The sequence below is a fragment of the Echinops telfairi genome, unplaced genomic scaffold (genome assembly GCF_000313985.2).
Source record: "Echinops telfairi isolate 266 unplaced genomic scaffold, ASM31398v2 ScPeMD7_5592;HRSCAF=6446, whole genome shotgun sequence".
In the NCBI taxonomy this organism is placed as follows: domain Eukaryota; kingdom Metazoa; phylum Chordata; class Mammalia; order Afrosoricida; family Tenrecidae; genus Echinops; species Echinops telfairi.
Genome location: NW_022109491.1, coordinates 29318942 through 29341209, shown reverse-complemented (window position 1 = coordinate 29341209; position 22268 = coordinate 29318942). Strand labels below are relative to the sequence as shown.

Genomic DNA, 22268 nt, shown 5'->3' with positions numbered 1-22268 from the left:
CATTGCATGTGGCTGCATGAGTCTGAAGTGGGACTTATGAGCTGACATCAGACGTATGGACTTGAGTTGTACAGGGCTCAGATGTTTTCCTGATATATAAAGCTTCTTGATATAAAGCTCTTTCTTACCCATACATGAGTGTCACTGAATTTGTTTCTCTAGTCAATCTGGCCTAACACTCCTTCACACACTGCTGTTAGGCCTATATAATGGTGCAACCCCTGTGGAAATTAGTATGGTGCTTCCTCACAAAATTAGGACTAGAACTACATACAATGGAATACTATGCAACCTGTGAAGCCACTACATCACATGGATGAACCTGGAGAACATTATGCTGAGATAAATTTGTCAATCACAAAAGAGAAAATATTGTATGAGACCACTATAGTAAAACATTCCATTTCATACTAAAAGAAACATTCTTGGATGACTACTTAGGGTGGGAGAGGAAGAGGGTAAATTACTGGCTAGAGGGTAGACACAAGCAAACTTGGGTAAAGGGAAAAGCAATATACAATAAGGAGGAAGTGGGCAAAGAGATGATGGAGGCAGGAGGAGATATTGGGAGGTTTGCAAGTCCTAAGGAGGCAAATATTGTTATATACACAAGTCTGTAATAAATGTGATCTACGAATAGGTACAAAGATACCCATGGAAGTAATAAACAAATGTAGGAGGGAGAGTAGGGATATATAGTATCTCTCATGAATATATATAGATTTTAACAGAGGATACCTGTACTACATAGTTACAACAAATACATTGATAAAAGTGGTAGAGCAGGGGTCCTCAAACTTTTTAAACAGGGGGCCAGTTCACTGTCCCTCAGACCTGTTGGAGGGCCAGACTATAGTTAAAAAAAAAACAAAAAAAAAAAAAAACAAACCTATGAACAAATTTTGAAGTAAAAAACCAAAACGGGGCCAAAACACCTGGCGGGTTGGATAAATGTCCTCAGCGGGCCGCATGTGATCCGCGGGCTGTAGTTTGAGGACCCCTGTTAGAGTATACAGTTGAAAGTTATGAAAACTTATTAAGATACGTAATTCCAAACACCTTGAGAGAATAATCACTGGGCCTAGTGGATCAGGTCACATGCTCAGAGGACACCAAGGTCAATGAGCATAGCATAGTCCACAATGACAATATTATATATATTACTTTGGTAAGTAGCAACTAGAATCTGAAAAGCTTGTGAGCAGCCATCAAGGTGCAACTACTAGTCTCTCCCAGTTTGGAGGAAAGAAGAGTGGCGAAAATCAAAGGCTACATGGAAACAATTCAATGAGCTAATAGACTGGACAAATATTAGTTCCACAGCTATAAGACCAGAAGAACCAGACGGTGCCTGACTACCACTACCAATTGCTCTGAAAAGGTATTATTAGAAGATCCTGAGTAGAGTGGAAGAAAAATGTGATATGACAGTGTGGGAATTATGCCCAGTCTGCCCCCCACACACAGTGAGGCAAAACACAAAGGGAGTGCAATAGCAGCTAGGGGAGCAAAACAACGAAGTCCCCAAGGAATTCCGAAAACAGACTTCTGACTTGGGGGTATGGGCAGGGCTTGGCACCTCATCAGACCTAATCAGAAAATATTCATAAGGGTTAGCAGACAGACCTGGAACTATTTCTAGCACCCCACCCCCATGTCTATCTATATAAGATAGGGAGGATTGTTTACAATCCCGAGGAGAAAATAATAAACCGATGGTTGGTTGGGGGGTGGGGTGGGTGCGCAACACATGAGAAAAGAGGAGGAACGACACATCGAAGAAATGAAGGGGGAGTCAACAAACCCAGGGTCAAGGGAACAACAAGAGATCTAAAATCGATGGCAAGGAAAGAGTAGAATGCTTGGTGAGGTTTATCAAGTGCAATGTAGCTAAGAGGAATTACTGAGAGCCAAATGAAGGTCAAACATGATAGTGAGACAGGAGGAAGGTAAAAAGAAACAGAGGAACAAACTAGGAGGCAAAAGAAATTTATCGAGGTATATAGGCATGTATATATGTAAATATATTAATATATAATGATAGGGATATAATTCTATGAACATATATTTATATGTTAAGTATTAAGGCAGCAGATGGACACTGGGCCTCTACTCAAGTCCTCCCTCAATGCAAGAACACTTTGTTCTAATAACCTGGCATTCTGTGATGTTCACCTTCCCTACAGGATTGCTGAAAACAAAATGGGCACATAAGGAAATGTGGTGAAGAAAGCTGATGGTGCCCGGCTATTAAAAGATATAGTGTCTGGGGGCTATTAAAAGATATAGTGTCTGGGGTCTTAAAGGCTTGAAATTAAACAAGCGGCAATTTAGCAGGGAAGCAACAAAGTCCACATGGAAAAAGCACACCAGCCTGTGTGATCATGAGGTGTCAACGGGATCAGGTATCAGGCATCAAAAGACTCAAAACAATCATTTGATGCAAATGAAGGGGGTCTGAGTAGAGACCCAAAGCCCATCTAGAGACAATTGGACATCCCCTTACAGAAGGATCACAAGAAAAGGAAAATCATCCAGGGTGCAAATGAAACATACAACATTCGTCTAGTTCTTTAAGGCTTCTCCACCCCACCCCATCCCCGCCCCGCCCGACCATCATGACCCCAGCTCTACCTTACAAATTTGGCTAGACCAGAGCATGTACACTGGTACAGATAAGAGCTCTGGACACACAGAATCCAGGACAGCTAAACCCCTCAGGAACAGTAATGGAAGTAGCGATACCATGAGGGTAGGGGGGAGGTGGGGGGAGAAAGGTGGAACCCATCGATGTATAAACCTGTCCCACCCACCCCCCGCCCCCTAGAACAACAGAAATATGGGTGCAGACAGTGGATAGTGTAAAATATGAAAATAATAATAATTTTTATCAAGGGTTCACGAGGGTGGGAGGGTGAGGGAAGAAAAAAAGAGGAGCTGAAAGGGCTCAAGCAGAAAGAAAATGTTTTGAAAATGATGATGGCAATATATGTACAAATGTACTTGATACAACTGATGTATGTTGTTATAAGAGCTGTAAGAGTCCCCAATAAAATGATTTATTTAAAAAAAAGAAAAAAATGTGAAATGGAACTAAAAATCAGAAGAGATCTGGATTACTGATCAGATAGACTATTGGGATCCCCCAAACTATGGCCTGGAACTACACTCAACTCCATGGCTCAATAACGATGGACCTGTAAAATACCTCATGACACAAAGAATGCAGAGAACATTATGTGCTGAGTAAAGTTAGTCACAATGTTTGTCCAAATATTGTATGAGACCACTAATATAGAAGAAAAAAATAGAAATAAAAGGTTGCGTGCCAAAAGAAGCAAATTTTGAAAGTTATTAGGGGTGAGAGGGAATGGAAATTAAAGGGAAGCAACAGGCTGCGGGGCAGACAAATGTTAAGTTGGGTGAATAGGAAGATAATATTCTACATGAGGGAGAAGAGAGAAAAAAACAGGGGTAGAAGCTACTGGGAGGTTTTGGGAAGTTGTTTAAATTGTTGAGAAAAAAATGACATGAATATCGGTACTTATTCACAATATCTCATATCCTAAATACGATCATGTTTCTGACCTTTGTAAAAAGGCATCAGTAGTCTGTAACACGTTTTTTGACCTAACACCATGCTTTTGAGATTTAGATGTGTTGATAAAAGGAGCTCTACCAGTGTGATGGGTTACAAATTGGGCTGCTAAACTCAAGGTCAGCAGTTCATAACCAGTCAGCTGCCTTCCAAGTAGCAGCCTCCCAAATGTCCTGGCATAGACGAGTGCTTCCAGTGCTTCATCAACTTGTTGAAATATCTCATATGATATTCCATCAATTCCTGGAGCCTTGCTTTTGGCTATGCTTTCAGCACATCTTGGATTTATCCTTCAGCACCATTAGTTCTTGCTCATATGTTACCTCCTGAAATGGTGAAATGTTGACTAGTTCTTTTAGGTACAGTGATTCTGTGTAGTCTGTTCATCTTCTTTTGATGCTTCCTGAATCATTCAATATTTTATCCATAGAATCTTTTAAGATTGAAATTTGAGGCTTGAATAGTTTCTCGAACTCTTTTACGATATGTTGTATGTCCGTCCTTTTTGGTTTTCTAACTCTAGGTCCTTGAACATTTTCTTAAAATATTTTACTTTGCCTTCTCGAACTGCTCTTTGAAATTGTCTGTTCGGCTCTTTGACTTCAATAATTTCTTCCATTTGCCTTAGCTACTCTATGATTAAGAGCAAGTTTCAGAGTCTCTTCTGATATATACCTTGATCTTTTTTTTTCTTTCCTGTCTTCTTAATGACTGTTTGATTTCTTCAAGTATAATATCCTTGATGCCCTCCACAGATCATCAGGTCTTCTGTTATTAGTGGTCAATGAAGTCAAAACCGTTTTTGAGATGTCCTTGAAATTCAGGTGGGATAGACTAGTATAGGTAGTATTTTGGCTTAGGAGAGATCGTATCTTAGATCTCGTGGACTTGTTCTAATTTTCTTTAGCTTCAATCTGAACTTACATGTGCAATTGGTGGTCTATTCCAGTCACCACTGGTTTTAGCTGCTAATACTGAGCTTCTCCATAGTCTCTATCCACAGAAGTAGTTAATTTAATTTCTGTGTATTCCACTGGGAAAAGTCCATGTGTACAGTCAACATTTGTGTTACTGAGAAAAGGATTTGTAATGAAGAAGTTGTTGGTCTTGCAAAATTCTATCATGTGATGTCCAGCTTTGTTTCTATCACCAAGGCCATATTTTTCTCTTCCTTTTTTCTTTAATCATTTTATTGGGGGCTCGTACCACTCTTATCACAATCCACACATACATCGTGTCAAGCACATTTGTACATTTGTTGCCATCATAAATTTCAAAACATTTGCTTTCCACTTGAGCCCTTGGTATCAGCTCATTTCTCCCCACCTCCGTCCTCTTTATTTCCAGCTTTTGCATTCTCATCAGCAATAATTATCAATAAATTTTGATTGCATGTTTGATCAATTTCAGACCGAAGAAACTGGTAAAATTCTTCAATTTTCTCATTACTAGCTTTAGTGATTGGTGCATAAATTTGAATAATAACTGTATTGATTGGATTTTCTTGAGTGGGGATAGCTATAATCCTTTCACAGACAGCACTATACTTCAAGATCGATCTTGAAATGTCTTTTTTGACAATGAATGCAACAACATTCCTCTTGATTATTTCACTTCCAGCACTGAAAACCATAAAAATTTCTGATTTAAAACAGATAATATTAGTCCATTTCAGCTCACTAATTCCTAGAATGTAATCTTTATGCATTCTATTTCATTTTTGACTACTTCCAATTTTCCTAGATTCATACTTCATACATTCTAAGTTCCAATTATTGTTTTCAGCTGGATGCTCAACTGGTAGAGATCTATATTCCTGCTCATTACAAAGAAAGTTAAGTCCAACAGAATGAAGAAATTATTAAACAATACACTATCACATACAAAGTAAAATTTTGCTCAGAAAAATTCAAAAGCAGTTGCAGCAGTACATCAACAAAGAATGTCAAGAAATTCAAGCCTGATTAGAAGAAGATATGCAATGAAAAGATATCAGTGCAGACATCAGATGGATTTTGACTGAAAGCATAAAATACTAAAAAGATGTATACCTGTTTTTATTAACTATGCAGAGGCATTCAACTATATGGATCACAAATTATAGATAACTGTTAGGAATGGGAATTTCAGAAGACTAATTGTGCTCATATAGAACCTGTACATAAACCAAAAGGCAAACATTTGACCAGAGCAAGAGTATTCTGTATGGTTTAAAACAAGGAAAGAAATGGAGAACTGCCCTTAATGCAAGAATATTTTGTTCTATTAACCTGGCATTCCATGATGCTCACCTTCCCAACACGACTGCTGAAGAAATGTGTACATAAGCAAATGTGGCGAAGAAAGCTGATGGTGCCCTGCTATCAAAAGATATAGCGTATGAGGTCTTAAACACTTGAAGGTAAACAAGCGGCCATCTTGCTCAGAAGCAACAAAGCCCATGTGGAAGAAGCACACCAGCCTGTGTGATCACGAGGTGCCGAAGGGATCAGGTATCAAGCAACAAAGAACAAAAAAATCTTATTATTGTGACTGAGGGGGGAGTGCAGATTGGGGACCCAAAGCCCATCTGTAGGCAATTGCACATCCCCTTACATAAGGGTCACGGGGTGGAGATGAGCCAGTCAGGGTGCAGTGTAGCAATGATGAAACATACAACTTTCCTCTAGTTCTTAAATGCTTCCTCCCCCCTCCCCAACCCACTATCATGATCCCAATCCTAACTTAAAAATTTGGCTAGACCAGAGGCTGTACACTGGTACAGATAGGAACTGGAAACATAGGAATTGATCCCTTCAGAACCAATGGTAAGAGTGGTGATACCAGGAGGGTGGAGGGAAGGTGGGGTGGAAAGGGGGAACCCATTACAAGGATCTATATATAACCTCCTCCCTGGGGGATGGTCAACAGAAAAGTGGGCGAAGGGAGATGTAGGACAGTATAAGATAAGACAAAATAATAATAATTTATAAATTATCAAGGGTTCATGAGGGAAAGGGGAGTGGGGAGGGAGGGGGAAAATTAGGAGCTTATAATAAGGGCTCAAGTAGAAAGAAAATGTTTTGACAATGATGAGGGCAACAAATGGACAAATGTGCACTAGAGCTGTACCATATATGAAACTAAGGAAAAAGTCAAATATTTCTTTTTGCATTAGGAATAGGGGTTGTGTTTAAAATATACATTCTATCATCTTAAACAAATGCTTTTTTTATTCTATTTTAAAATCACCTTATCAAAAAGTTAAAAGTTTTTATTAAAAAAACAACAACCTGTCATCAAGTCAATTCTGACTCATAGCAACTCTAAAGGGCAAAGTAGAACTGTTCCCTAGGGTTTCTAAGGCTGTAAATCTTTTTTTTTAAATAATTTTATTGGGGGCTCTTACAACTCTTGTTACAATCCGTACATCAATTGTATCAGACACATTTGTACATATATTCCATCGTTCTTTTCTATATATTTACTTTCCATTGAGGCCTTGGGATCAGCTCCTTTCTTTTTCCCTCCCTCCCTCGCCACCCCCAACCCTCATGGCCCCTTGATAGATTGTAGATTGCTAATTATTTTAAAATCTCACACCAACTGCTGTCTCCCATCCCCTCTGGTTTCTATTGTTATTCCCCCTGGATGAGGATGTGTGGTTATGTGCCATTCGTTGCGATTGGTGGCCCCCTCCCTCCCCACCTCTTCCCACCTTCCCCTACCCTTTCGGTGTCTCTGTTCCCATTCCTGTTCCTGGGTTCCATGTGTTATGAGTTTTATCTCTTGACTATACCCATGTACAAGCTCCGTCTAGTCTAGATTGGGAGGCGGCACTGAGATAGTGATGGGGGTCGGGGTGAGGAGGCCTCCAGGGAACAGAGAGGTATATTGAGTGACCCATTAGTGCTCTATTGCAGCCCGACTGACTCATCCCCACCCTGCAACCCCTCTGTGGGGGGATGTTTCATTATCCATAGATGGGTTTTGGGTCTCTGCTCCAACCTCTCTCCATTCTCACCAATACCTTTTTGTTTGTTTACTGTTTGCTGTGAGTCTTCCGATGCCCATTGCCCGGTCTCAATGACACCTCACGATCGCACAGGCTGGTGTGCTTCTTCCACGTGGGCTTGTTGCTTCACTGTTGGATGGCTGTGTGTTTAACTTCAAGCCTTTATGATCCCAGACACTATATCTTTTAATAGCCGGGCACCATCCTCTGTCTTCACATCTGCTTATGCACCCATTTTGTCTCCAGTGATGTGTATGTGTAGGGGGGTAGGGGGTAGGATGTGTGTGTGAGCATCACAGAATGCCAATTTGTTAGAACAAAGTGTTCTTGTATTGAGGGAAGGTATGAACGGAAGCCCAAGGCCCATCTGCAAGGACTGTAAATCTTTTCGGGAAGAGATAGCCTCATCTTTCTCCCACGGAGCAGTTGGTGAGTTTGAATTGCTGACCAACCATGCAATTTGCAGTCCAATCCATAACCTACTATAGCACCAGGGCCCCATTATTTTTTAATTATTAAGAGAGTGTACACAATTGTGAAAGTGTTTGTGAATCAAATAAATTAGGAAATACTGGTCAACAGAGATGACTTTTGTGCCTCTTAAAAGTGCCCAAACCAATTCCAGACCTGATGATTGCTGGCTTAGCAGTAAACAAGCTAGAAAATTCTAACTTGTTAGAATAGTTGTTGGAAATAGTTGAAATAAAAAGATCCAGAGGAATTAATTGAAAATTTCATTCACGTAATGTATACTGGTAAAAAAAAACCCACTAAAATAAAAATGTATACAAAGATAGTATTGCCATCTATTTAAAAGCACGCATAACACAATGAAAGAATAGAAGGGCATTCACTGATATTAATTCAGAAAATTTGTCTCAAGATCATTTGATCATTTTCTGAACAAATTCTTTATATACCATTGCAAATTATCTCTAATATTCAAAAAAACAATGTTAAAAAGGAAAAATTAAGTGGCAGCTAATTAAAAATAAGTAGGCAATTCAAAGCCATGACCAAAATTAATACCTAATGGGGGTGGGGGAAGACAGAATTCTATATAAATAAACACATAAAACTCCCAGAACTGAAGTTCATTCAACATAATTTGAGAAAATAGAATTAACAGAATAAAACCGGATCATGGTCTCAAATGATAAAACAAAAGAAGTTAAAGAGAGCTGACAGCAATACAATCAGAATAAAGAAAAAGCAAGACAAATAAATCTAAGCCATTCTAAGGAGTGAACATGATAAAAGTCATGCTAATAACAAAGTACTAGTTTAAAAGCACAGGAGGCTTCAAAATGTAAGTCCATTTTCCCATGAATTTTTAGAAGCCCCCTCATGTAATAAAGCTAGAATGAAGTAAGTAGCAAAAAGAAGGATCAGCATAGTATATGTAATAGCTGGATACAAGTCACTTTTGCCACAATACATTTGGGAAATCAAAAACCAAAACCAAATCTCTTGCCACTGAATCAATTCTGACTGAAAGCAACCCCACAGGGCAGAGCAGAACTGGGGTTTCCAAAGCAGACAGACTCATTGCTCTCCCTTGATGTGGCTGGTAGGTTCAAACTACTCAACTTGCCCAAGGAATCATCCACCATGTTACCAGGGCTCCTTACAGTTGGAAAAGGAAGACAAAAAAATAAGTAAGTCACAGAAAATGCTAAAGAGTATTATTTAAGTGGGAAACCATTTTCAGTGTAAGTGGTTGATAAATCCCCAGATACAAGTATTTGAAGAGTGTAAATGTAGTTCCATGCCAGTTTTGAAAACAAAATGTGTTAAAAAAGAAAGATCAATAGCAGAGTTCTGTTCAATCACAGGACTTGTTATGAAGAAGGAACTTCAAAATGTTTCTGAGAAAAATGGAAGTAAAAAATAATGGAATTTTCCCTAAACTTTATGAAGTCCCTCGTATTTAAAACTCAGCCTATATATTGAGTTGATCATATTAGCAAAAATTGTTTTGATTATATATATACTCTGCTCTTCTCCCATGTGTTTATGTACAATAAATAAAAATATATATATTTGCCTATCTTGGAAACCCTTTACACAGTCAGAGTTAAAATGTCTGCTTTTAAACAGATCACAGCTTACGTAATGATTTGAGCCATTCAAAAGGCTTAATGGTTCTTCTACTCAACAGCTCTACTTTTCTAAATAAGTAAAAATCAAAGTTTTAAGGAATCAGGCGAAAACTAAATATCTGCAACATAAGTAAACATTTTACTTAAAGACAAGTTTTCACCCAATATGACATAACTTCACCCAATAAACACAAGTATTTTTGCAGTTCCTCCCTAATCTGCTCCATTTCCCCCATAACAAAACTTGGATATTTATAACTCTTACTCAGTGACTGGGGTCTACTGGCCCCAGCTTCAACACAACCTCTTCAAGAGCCAGCTGAACACTGGCCACACAGCAGGTCCCCACAGTTCCTCCTCAAGTGACTGAGTAAATCCCTGACCAACTGGCAGACCAGCATTCCATTACTCAATAGAGCGCTTTCCAGACCATTACTACTCTTCGCCTCTAACACTGCTTGTGTGTGCACCCAGAATCAAGCACGAGAATATGCACGGCTGTCTACTGACTTCACATGCCCAGCTTTGGTCCCACTTTCATGTAACATTATTTGTTTTTCTTTGGAAAACCTTCCTTCTCCATTCTCAGTCCACACCATCTAAAGGAGCTGGCCCCCACTCCACCCCCCAGCTGCAAAACAAGACAGTGACTCAACTCAGGTCTGACCAGTCAGCACATTCCCATCACCCTAGCCACAGTGATGACCTCAAAAAAGGGCAAGGGAGCCTGGGAGACACTCACCCCTCATTTGCTGCAAGCTCTTAGGAAAGCGTCACCCTTTTCCAGTGGAAAGTAAATCCCCCCAGAGAAGAAAATATGCTTCTTTCCTAGAGGTCTCCAGCAGAAGACCTGAGGCTCACCCTGATGGGGTTAATTTAGATGGCATGTCCATCTCAACACAGTCACAACAGCCAGAGACTGGAATACCATGAAGGCTTAGCCTAGGGACCAGCTCTGAGCCTTGGAGACCATGGGGAAGTTAAGAGGGAAGGCCAGTATCACCTTCCATTCATAGCCCTGTTTGTTGTATGCACCCCCAGCCCCACCCCTGCCCTACAATTATGTTCCAAACACCTGTCTATACACAGTTCTCTAAGTAAGTATAACAGCTCCCATTTTCTCACCTCTGTACAAGCGTGTCACCCCTTCTGGACTGCTTTTCACCTCCCAATGCGCTATTCACATAGAATATTTTAGACTTGCTCAAATGTTGCTTCCTCCAACTGTTTTAAGAATGATGATGTCAATAAATGTACAAATGTGCTTGACACATGGATGGATGGATGGATTGTGATAAGAGCTGTACGAGCCCCCAATAAAATGATTAAAAAAGAACAGTTGCTTCCTCTAGTGATACCTTCCATTAGAGTTCCAATACGTGTCTCTATCACATATTAGGCCAGCATCCCTCAATGCCTACATTTTTATTATTAAATTCTAATTCCTAGTGCCCATCACTGTCTTCCCTTCAGAAATGTGAGTTCCCCTGGGGAAAGCAAGGCCCGCTTCTCACCTTCCCTACATTCAATTCTTAACACATAGCAATCATTCAGAAGATGCCTAAGAACCGAACAGAGTGAGAACACATCTCAAAAGAAGAGAACAAGTAAGATTAGGGAGAATTGGCTACTATGGAACATAGAGAAATGAAGATGAAGCCTTAGATGATCGAATTCAGATAAACAGAGAAGAAATGAACAAATTATGGGGGTGGGATGGTGGTGGTAAAGTGTAAGAATGCTAAATTTAGCAAAACTGTAGAAAGAATACCGTATATGCTCGAGTATATAAGCTGACCCAAATATCAGCCGAGGCACCTAATTTTACCACAAAAACTGCATTAAAAATGTGCTGAAAAACTCAGTTTATACATGAGTATATATGGTAATTATAAAGTAAAAAGATGTTTAGGAAAAACAAAAGTATGTAAAGGAGTAAAAGCCTTCTGCTGAGGGTAACTAGGGAAGAGCAAGATAATGGCACAGATTTTTATGAGGAAGCGGAGAATGGCCTGGCGGTTGAAAACACTAATTAGCAGGCAATGAGGTGAAGGGTCAGGTGTACAGCAGGAAGAATGGAAAGGGATAAATTCATAAAACTTTGGAGAAGAGAGAATAAACAGGTAGAAAGAGCCAATAATCACATCTAAGTTCTAACACTGAGTTACTGAAGGTAGAATTTACAACCAAACTCAGTACAAAGGAAAGCTTTTTTTTTCAATGAGGATAAGAAGTTTGGTCTTAAGCCATGGTATGAGATGACAGGAAAACGCTTCAGCAAAGATGTCCAACAAGCAGTAGAAGATAGTGAAGTTTAGGAGAAAAAGGAAGCCAAAAAGCCAGATATGGCAAATCATGTGGTATGGGTGAAGAGAACTTTTTTAAAAGTCAGAAAAAAGTTCATTCTTTCACTCAACAAATACTGAGCACTGAGTCAGTTCCAGCTCTGGAAAACTATTTCAAGCTCTGGAAAACTAAGAGTGACCCATATAGCTAAAACTCCCTGTCCTCCTGGGGCATATAATCTACCAGGGGGGAAAGGCCTAAATTTCATTCATGAACACGCATAACAAGTAGCATCATTCTCAGTATTAAAAGAGGTAATTTACAAAAGGCTCTTAGCCCAGTATCTAGAAGAAATGCAGAAAAATTTGAGAATTGGTAGCAGCTGCTACAGCAACTCCTACTAGTACTGCATGTGCTAGTACTAGTACATAGCAGATGCTCAATAAATGTTTCCTTCTTTTCCTTTTCTTCTACAAAAGGTAAGCCTTAACAAGAAAACTCAATTCACCAAATTATTCTAGACTCCTCACAAAAGGTTTGTATAGCAGAACCTTAGAAGAAATAATGCATTACCAGTTTCACAGACGGCCTTAATAGCTTTACTCCATAAGTTCCCAAACTTATTTGGCCTACTGCCCCCTCACCACCCACTTTTGGGGAGGGGGGGGTTACTCAGAAGCCCCTAGCAATCACAAATGTTTTTTCTATAACTCATAATACAAAATAAAGTGTGGGTATCTGTTTTTACAGGCATGCCCCACCACTCACCCCCCATGACTGTTCCAACATCCCCAGCCAGGGGACAGTATCATCTACTTTGGGAAACATGGGGTTCATTTGTCCTCCAAAGAAAATTTTCAATGGGAAAAAATTATTATGAATTATGAAGATTATGAAGATTCCTATAAAAGTGGTTCTTCTTTAGAAATTATCCACTAAAGATCCTATAGTCATTGGTGTTAAACCAACATCATTCTCCTTTATAATTAATCATTTCTGTAGGCTATTTCATTCAGGGAAAAAAAATAGGCTTGTCTACGTACAACCATACAGTAATTTAGAGGATTAAGTTACACAATGCATATGAAAATACTGGGCCAAGTCCCTGGCACACAGTAGGCATGCAGTGAGGCACTAAGTCATCATGAGTTAGAATCAACTCTATAGTAGTGTTTTTGACTGGTTCTATTATTTTACCTTTCCATCAATCCATGTAAAAGACTGCAAAATTCTAACGTTAAGACCTAAGAGCCAAAGAGCTTAAAAACACTGATTTAATGTCATTTCATATCCTAAATGTGATCATTTAATGTCTTTTAGTTCAGTAAAAAGATTGTAAATTAAATAAAGATAAATACCACTGTTATCAAAACATTTCACTCTCCCCTTCAAGTAAGCTTAATGAAAAGTAAAAGGGGAAAAAATATCAGAAATATGTATTCCTATTTTCGTTTAAATAAAATGCAACTGCCAGCAACTCATAAATATAAGTGATATCATCAGAATCCAGGTCTGAACTCTTCACCCAATTAAGAGCATGGACACCAACTAGGGTTGGCACAAGGGGTGTGTGACCAGGGGAGCACCTTCACTCACATGGAACTCCAGTTTGTGACACCATTTGAGACAACTCGTGTTGGAACTGCCTGTTCCTCATCACAAGTGGCTCTTCTCCAATCCTCTGGACCATTTATGCGGGCATTCAGACCTGTCTGCTCTCCCTGGTAAGCTCTCTCATACAGAGATAACTCCAGCCCTCACATCCGCCCTGCCATGCGGCTACCTTAAGAACTCCTCAAATTCAATGTGCCCAATGTACCTCTCCTCTCAGAACTGTCCTTGTTATCTCTCCACCAATACAGCATCTATCCTTACTTCCTTTCCCACTGCCTAGTTCAAGCTCTCATCACTTTTGGCCAACCCATGCCAACAGCTCTCACCTAATTGCCCACCATCATTCATGCCCAAAGTGAGTCTACCTAAACATTATAGATATATTAATCTCGTCATAAATGTGCACCACCCACATAGACAACTGCCTACTAACCTGAAATCCAAATAAACAACGTCCCAGATTTTCACATCTTGAAGGTTCTTCACCTGACCCAATCCCCCATCCACTCACCTGATCTTGGAAGGTCCTCAAATTCAAAAGGCGCTGGCCTTTCTCAAAGCCATTCGTTCTGTCAATGCGATCTAAAAGCCTGTATTTATGTCATGAGGGGAAAAATGTGGACTGTGCTATTCTCTTGCCCTTGGTCTAAAGGTTTAAAATTCTCAGTTCAGGGGGAGAAGGGGGTGAAAAAGAGAAGCTGATACCACCGGGTCAATAGAAAGTAACTGTTGATAAAAGAATGATAGCAATATATGTACAAATATGCCTGATACAATTGATGTATGAACTGTAATAAGCATTGTGAAAGCTCTCAATAAAGTGATTAAAAAAAAAAGAAATACATGAGATAGAGAAAGAAATTAAATGACATCATGAAGAGACGGCCAATCAAATCCAGAACGTAAAAGATCCTAAAGACAATTGGACTATTCTAGAATATATTGAAATAACACTCAAATAAAATTATGAAACTAAAAAAAAAAAAATCTCAGTTCAACTGAAAGGCCTCCCCATGGTCTGACTCCTACTCACTCTCCGTCTAGCTGTTTTCCTCTTCACTCTCTACTAGTCACTTGGCCTTCTATCCAGCCTGCCAGGATTCCGCTCATGCCCAAACCTTGGCATATGCTAGCCTCTCCATGCTCTACCGCTCAGATAGAAACTGCATTCTCACCCCTTGGATCTCAATTCACAAGTCACTTACTCAGTAACTAATCTCATCCCCATTCCAAACAAAATCATGCCCTCATCTGGGCCCTGCCATTTACCTCTAGAACTGCAGTTCTCAATCTGTGCGTCAAGACCCCTTTGGGGGTTGAACGACCTTTTCACAGGGGTTGCCCGATTCATAACAGTAGCAAAATTACAGTTATGAAGTAGAAATAAAAATAATTTTATGGTTGGGGGCGGGGTCACCAAAACATGAGGAGCGGTATTAAAAGGTCGCGGCATTAAGAAGGTTGAAAACCACTGCTCTAGAGAGTAAGCAAAATTATAATAAAGTGAATAATGGATTGTTTAAATCCCAAAACATTAATATAAACTCTACAAAAGAAAAACTGTGTCTGTCTACTTTTACCACTGTATCCTACCACCTAATACAAAAGAGCCGTTGACAAATATCTGTAGATTAGGGAAGTTCCTAACAAATCTAAATTATAAAACTAGCCCCACTACACAGCAAATGTGAAGTCACTTCGTTTCCCCATCCATAAAACTGAGGAACAACAAAAAAATAAATAATAAATAAACTGAGGAGCTCATCTCAATAGTCTCTGAGTTCTCCTGAAGCTCTGACATTAATGAGTCTATAATTTGATTGTTCTAAACATCTCTCTACAACTCTTTTCGATATATACTGGCACCAGCAAAACTTTACTTTCTGGCCTCCACAACTTTGTTTAGATTTTTTTCTTCCATGTGAATTCTGCCCCCAACACCATCTTTTCAAATACTACTTCACCCCAACGGCTAGACTCCTCCTCAGTCTACCTTGGCTCCCTTGCCCCAGCTAATCATAATCTCTCCACCTCTGAATTCCCACAGGTTCACCTGGTGGCTATAATTCTCTATCAGACTGTGCCTTTGTATCACTTACTGAAATTTATCTGAAATTACTGTGTTCATTTATAGCAAAACGTATTTACTTGTTAACTGCTTGCCACCCTCACTAGAATGTAACATCCAAGGAGACGCTGCCTTGTTCACCATATCCCCTCCTTCTCCCACATCAGACATAATAGGTGTTCAGTTAGCAGCTCCCAAAACATGAACAACTTTCCAACCCTAACGACTAGGGCTGAATGCAAACGGATCTCTTGCTACAGTCCAAACTCCTATTGAACTAAGCCAGGGTCTTGCTAATCTATTTATTAGTGCATGCTACCTGGAGATCCTAGCACAAAGAAAGCAAATACTAAATAAGTGCTAATTGATCAATTAATGATAACTCCAAGAAGTACTGCCCCTGAAACCAGGCCAACTGCATATTCTCCAGGACCCTTGACAACATCCTTCTCTACAACACTGTTGGGATGTGCAGCCTCCACCGAGTTTCCAAAGGCTAGTTTCGGCACTTTCAACCAACAACCACTGTTCTTTTTGCTCCTAATCTCTCACAATGCCGCCCTTTCTCCCTTCTTTCCAGCCAACAAATCACTTCAAAGGCCCTGTTCTTTCAGAGTATCCCACATCTCCAATCAGTCAGGGAGCTTATCAGGCCATAAGGGCACAAGGGATGTAAAAACTGACTCACGCGTCTTTTTGTTATCTCCTCCCTCATTTATCCCAAATAGGCCCAGTTTCTGAGGTCTGGCTTTGCGTAAGCCCCTAAACTGCCACAACTAAATGCCACCATGGTGCCCCTACCCTTGCCTCGAACCTTTTTCCCCTTCCACCAATGGTAGACCCCAGACCTAATAGGAGGACTTCCCTGGAAGCTAATGATCTTCAACCACCAAGGAATGGCCCTCCTCACTTTCTGTCCGGCATCGGCATGGAGCTGTCCCAAGCGACCCCCCAAGCCCAGCCTCAGGTTAGGCCTGATCCTCCAAACCACCCCCCACTCACCTGAAGCGGCCCCCGCAATGCTGGCATTGCTCGCCCACCCAGCCGGCGGGGCAGACGCACTGGCCGGTGCCCGGGTTGCAGCGACCCCCGTTGACACAGGGCCGGTCGCATTCCTTGGCCTCGGCTGCGGCTGAGCCCGACACTGACGCCGCCGCCGCCGCGGCCTCAGCAGCCCAGGGAAGCAGCAGGAGCAGCGGCGGGACTAACAGCAGCAGCAGCCCGGCCCCGAGTCCTGGCCTCGCAGCCCGGGTCACGTCCCGGTCCCGGCGCCGCCCGCCGTTCCTGCCCGTGGGTTCTGTCGTAGCCACTGTCCTCCTCAGCCTCGCCTCTGTCGCCGCCGCCACCGCCACCATCTTCCCGGGGCTGAGACGGCGCCCCGTGAACACATATACACACACACTCACACACACACTCACACACACCACACACACAGCCCGCACGGCCGGCTCAGTTTCGCCTGGCCGTGCGCGGCAGACTTATGCGGACGGTGGCTCGCACGGCCAATCTCGGGGGCGGGACCAGCGCGGCGTGGGAGGCGGGCCTGCCGCGCCCGTGCGTGCATGGGCGGGGCCAGCGCGTGGGCGGGGCCCGGCGCGCAGACTTCGAGCTTCCGGAACCCTTAGCCTTGGGGGCTGGTGCTAACCTGCAGCCTGCCATGAGCTGATGTCCTCTAGGTACAAGGCGCGCGTGGTCTAGTTTTCACACTTCGCCCCTCATCCCGGTCGGTGGAGGCAGGTTAGCAGACAGACCTGAAGCGTCTATTTACCTCCGTTAACTACCTGGAAGCCAACCGCCTGGCTAGCCAGGTCCACTGAGAAAGGTCGCCCCCAGAGGATCAAGGGATGGCCTGTTGTGTTGCGTGTTGCCCTCCAGTAGACCCCGCCCTTGTCAGTGCCCTGCCAGAATGGAACTGCAGGCTGAAAGGGCCTAGGAGGCTGCTTAGGGAAGAGTGCTTGTCAGCCTCTCCTTTCTCCTCTAAAATAAGGACAACGAAATAACCCATGTGTTAAGGACCTGCATCGGTGCTCAATAAATAAATGCCTCATGCAGCCTGGCCTTCCTTGATACAGGCAATAGTCCAGTAGCACCCCATAACGCGCATGCCCACTTGAATTCTCTGCCCGTACATTTGCCTGCCAACCATTTCTGAATAAAGGGCAGAATAAAAGAGGGACTTACAGCATTCTCAGCCCACACAGGTTTGCCCTGGAATCTTATCTGGTAACGATGATCAGCAATGAAAAATACCACCTGGAAACACAGGACTAGTGAACCATGTGAACAGCACATTCCACCACCCTGAGACCCAAAGAACTAGGTGGTACCCGGCCACCACTACCAAGTGTTCTGAACATGACTGCATTCGTAGGTGCTGGATTTTGAGGGTTGGCTGTGAAAGAAAGCTGAAAATCATAACAAAGGCCAGACTTACTGATTGGAGAGAGAAAGACACTATGACTCTGAAACTAAACCAGTACCCATGGCTCAATTGTCATCGATATAACGGACAGATATGAAAGGTAAATAAAAACACTAAGGCAGTGGTTCTCAACTTTCCTAATGCCACGACCCTTTAATACAGTTCCTTATGTTGTGGTGACCTTCCAACCATAACATTATTTTTGTTGCTAATTCATAACTGTAATTATGCTACTGTTATGAATCTGGCAACCCCTGTGAAAGGGTCATTCGACTCCAAAGGGGTCTCGACCCACAGTTTGAGAACCACTGCACTAAGAGGTAGGCACTATTTAAAGCAACCAACCTTTTGATATCAAAGGGCAACATTTGCCCTAGGACAAAGTTCGAAAGCAGGAAGGGATAGGAATGATGGAATAGAAACAGCAACAGAGGAAATAGGCTGAGGGATGTTATATTGTGGGGATTGCAATCAATGACATAAAATATATGTGCATTGTGGAATGGAAAACTGACTTGCTCTGCCAACTTTCACACAATTCACAATTAAAAGAAAATTTTTTCAAGGAAAAGCAACAAGCATCCTAGAATCATAACCTTATGTGGGCCTCGGTCATGGAAATATGGACCAGATTTGTAACTGTCTTTAACCAAGGTCACAAAGGATGTAGTGCCCTTTCAGTTCTGAGCCTTAAACTTACCTAGAAGCCCTAATTTTGAGCTCTTGGTAGCCCTAATTTGTACTCTTGTTTCCACCCTGCTGGAGAAAGACTACATAGAAAGGAACAGGCACTGAGAAGAAGGAGGAACTTAATGATGAACAAAAATAGAGGTTCTAGACACATGCACCCAGTCAACCCATTGTAGTTGATGATCCAGTCATTGAGTAAAGAAGGCCTTTGACTTATTCCATGCCCCATATACATTATATAGAACGAAACCAAGCCTTTTCTACTAAACCTTATCAAAAATACTGACAAATGATAAAATGATAATTGCTGTTTTAAGCTTCTAGGTTGTAGACAGGTTTATTACATAGCAATTGAGAGCCAGAACATTATCTAGCATGAACGTTGTGATATAAAGCTATTCTTAGGGCAACTACCTCAGAATCTGGGTACTCTGCAGTCCCTGGGAAACTAAATGTCTTGTATACCTATGGAGCTTCTCAGCTTTTCTTCAGAGTGCAGAATTAATTCTAAGATCTGACCCCACACTCCTACCCAGCTCCTGACCATCCTTCCTCATCCTGCATCTCCTTCAAGCCGAGTGAAGCTAAAGAGCATCCTGTTCACTACCCAGCCACACATCCCTCTGTACGGAACCCTATTGTGTATCCTGGGCCCTAGCACTAGCATTCTGGTTTGCAGGAGATGTTTTGCTGCAGAGTCCTATATGGTACACTGTAGAAATTAGCTAGGGAAATCAAAGACATGGCTCTACCCTCTAGCAGGACCCTAGTCAAATGGAAGAGGATATCAGAGACCCTGCCCTGGCTTCAGGAAATACTCCTCTTCCTATCCTTTCCCTCCCCACAGCAAACCTGAGCGGTGAAGTTTGACATGATTTTACCAACACTCAGGAATCACAGGAAGGGTTTGCATCCACAGAACTCTCCTTTATATAGCTGCTTTCTGAATATATATTGAATGCCCACCACGGACCCCTAGTAGGGCAGTGGGTTAACATTGGATTGGACTGCTAACTATGAAGTCAGCAGTTTAAACCCACCAGCCACTCTGCAGGAGAAAGATGAGGTTGTCTACTCATTAAGATTTTTAGTCTCAGAAGCATAAAGGGAGCAGGTCTGCTCTGTCTTATAAGATTGTTATGAGTCAGAATCAATCAATGTTAGTGGGTTTTTTAGTTGGTACTATGTACCAGAGACTGAGCTGGAGGTTGGCAGTGAAGAACCAAAAATCTCTGCCTAGACATAGTTAGGTTAAAATGTAATATCTTATCATTTGATCTCCCTTTTGACCCATTTTAAATGGGTCAAAATAAAGATGTAAAAAGTGCAGGGGAAAAACACGTCAATTAACCCTCAGGGCGACTCCCCCTCACCATGGACTGGGCCTATGATTAGTCTTGCTAGCTTGCACAATGCATTGGAAAGTGGATTGCTGCAAATTCAGTTTGGTTAAAATTTAGGATCCTATCATTTGAGCTCCTTTGTGAGCCATTTAAATTTGTTCTTATTTTTAATGTTTTCTGCTTTCTTTTCAATTGAGGTTTTTTTTTCTGTTTTAGTGTGTTATTGTTGTTAGTTTTGTTTTAATGTTTTTCTGTATGTGAAATCCAGGCTAGGTAAATCTATAGAGACAGTAACTGGATTAATGGTTCCTCGAGTATGGCAGGGGAGGTAGGGGGGAAAGGGAAGTTAATAACTATGGGTACAAGACTGCAGAAAATATTCTACAACTGTTTATGATGATGATTATACAACTCTTCTTGATGTGGTTGAACTATTGAATTGTAAAATCTGTGAATTATATGCCAATAAAACTTTTTTTGGGGGGAGAAACATCCCTGCCTTTATGAAGTAACTAAGTAAAAGAGTTGTGCTTTTTTTTAACTCTTTGTTAAAGTATAGCCCTTTTACAAAAAAGTATGCCAAGTGTAAGAGTTGAGCTCAATGAAGTAAATACATCTATATAAGTAACTAGCATTTATCTTAATAAATAGAACATTTTAAGGACCCTTTTTTGTCACTCCCAGTCAAAGTCTCCTGATGTTCTAAAGCAGATAGGTAAGTTTTTCCATTTTTTTTCACTTTTTATAAAAGAAATGCTACAATCTTGACTCTTCTGTGTCTGGCTTTTTTTTAATTCAACACTGTGTTTGTTCAGTTGATCCATTTACTGTGTATATTCGTTCATTGTCAGTCTATTCCATTGTAAAAAGAGTCTTGGTACCATAAAGGGTTAAGTGTTAGGCTGCTAACTGCACAGTTAGTGGTTCAAACCCACCAGCTTTTCCCTCAGTGGGAGAAAGTTGAAGTTGTCTAATCCCATGAAGAAGTATTTACACTCTTGGAAACCTAAGGACCAGTTCTACTCTGTCCTACATGGTTGCTTGGCGGCAGCATCCACTTGATGGCAGTGGGTAGATGAGTATCCTATTGCATAAATACGTATGCATATATGTGTATGTATGTACTGTGTGTGTATAAATGATAATGTGACAATTTATTAATTTGTCTTACTGCTGATGGACATTTGCACAGTTACTGATGTAAGACAACTATGAATAGTGATGTGCTAACCATTCCAGGAATCTATACACATCTCTTAGTGAACATAAAGACACATTTCTGTGAGGGCATACTTGGAGTCCACTGATAAATGTTTAGAACCAGCTCTCCATAATATTTTGATAAAACATCATCTTCCAGCTGATAACTATTTATTTCTAAGTCACTCAGAAAATCAGCGGGGGTGGGGTGGGGGTGGAGAAAGTCCTTACATATACACCAGTTGTTGATTTCTGTGGCATAAATACTTCTACCATGGGGATTCCATCTGTCAAAAGAGGAGGCCCCTCAATGAGATGGATTGCCCCAGAGATTACAATGGACTCCAACATGGGAAAGATTGTGAGGACGGCTTAGAACCCTGCAGTATTTCATTCAGTTGTACTCAGCCTGTATGAGTTGGAATAGACGCCACAGACAACCCCTCACAACAATAACAAACATGTAAAGAGGTAACTCTGAAGTTGACTCAGAATATAAATAAACAAGACAAACCCAGAGAATAGAAAGAATAAGAATTGAAAGGCTGAAATTGAACCAGTCTCAGTTGTTGAAAGTAAAGCAGTTTAAGAGACAAGCTCTGGATAAAATGGGGGTGGGGGAATTAGGTAACTGAGGAGGCCACCATAAAAGTAAGGAAAACTAGTTAAAGGCAGGCGAATAATACCGGGCTTGCTTAAAAGGATAGGGGAGAAAGTAAATGGAAGCAAGAAGCAAAATGAAGTATTGGAATAGTATATAATGGCGGGAATCACTATCGCCGCAATGTTTATGGGAAATAATAGGTCTGGCAGATGATGCTTGGCCAATTCAAGTGGCTCCCTCCCATGCTCCTCTGCTCACAGACTTTCTCCCCAAGCCTGGTCACCCCGTCTCATTCAAACTTGCCAATCAGGAGGCTGTATGGTGCTCTCCCTCCCAGCTACCAGGCC

At 41.3% G+C, this 22268-nt stretch overlaps 1 protein-coding gene across 2 annotated transcripts in view; it reads right to left on the bottom strand.

Annotated features, from left to right (window-relative positions):
• Window positions 1-17149, bottom strand: part of ATRN (attractin) — a 146501-nt gene extending 129352 nt beyond the window's left edge. The window contains exon 1 of one of the 2 annotated variants that reach the window (XM_004697865.2): window positions 16665-17149. In XM_004697865.2, the coding sequence (XP_004697922.1) occupies window positions 16665-17017 (353 nt within the window). In that variant the 5' untranslated portion in view covers window positions 17018-17149. Of the gene's footprint in view, window positions 1-14105; window positions 14125-16664 lie in introns of those variants that run through there. The other variant, XM_045295570.1, reaches the window with a different exon arrangement.
• Window positions 17150-22268: the final 5119 nt, after the last annotated feature.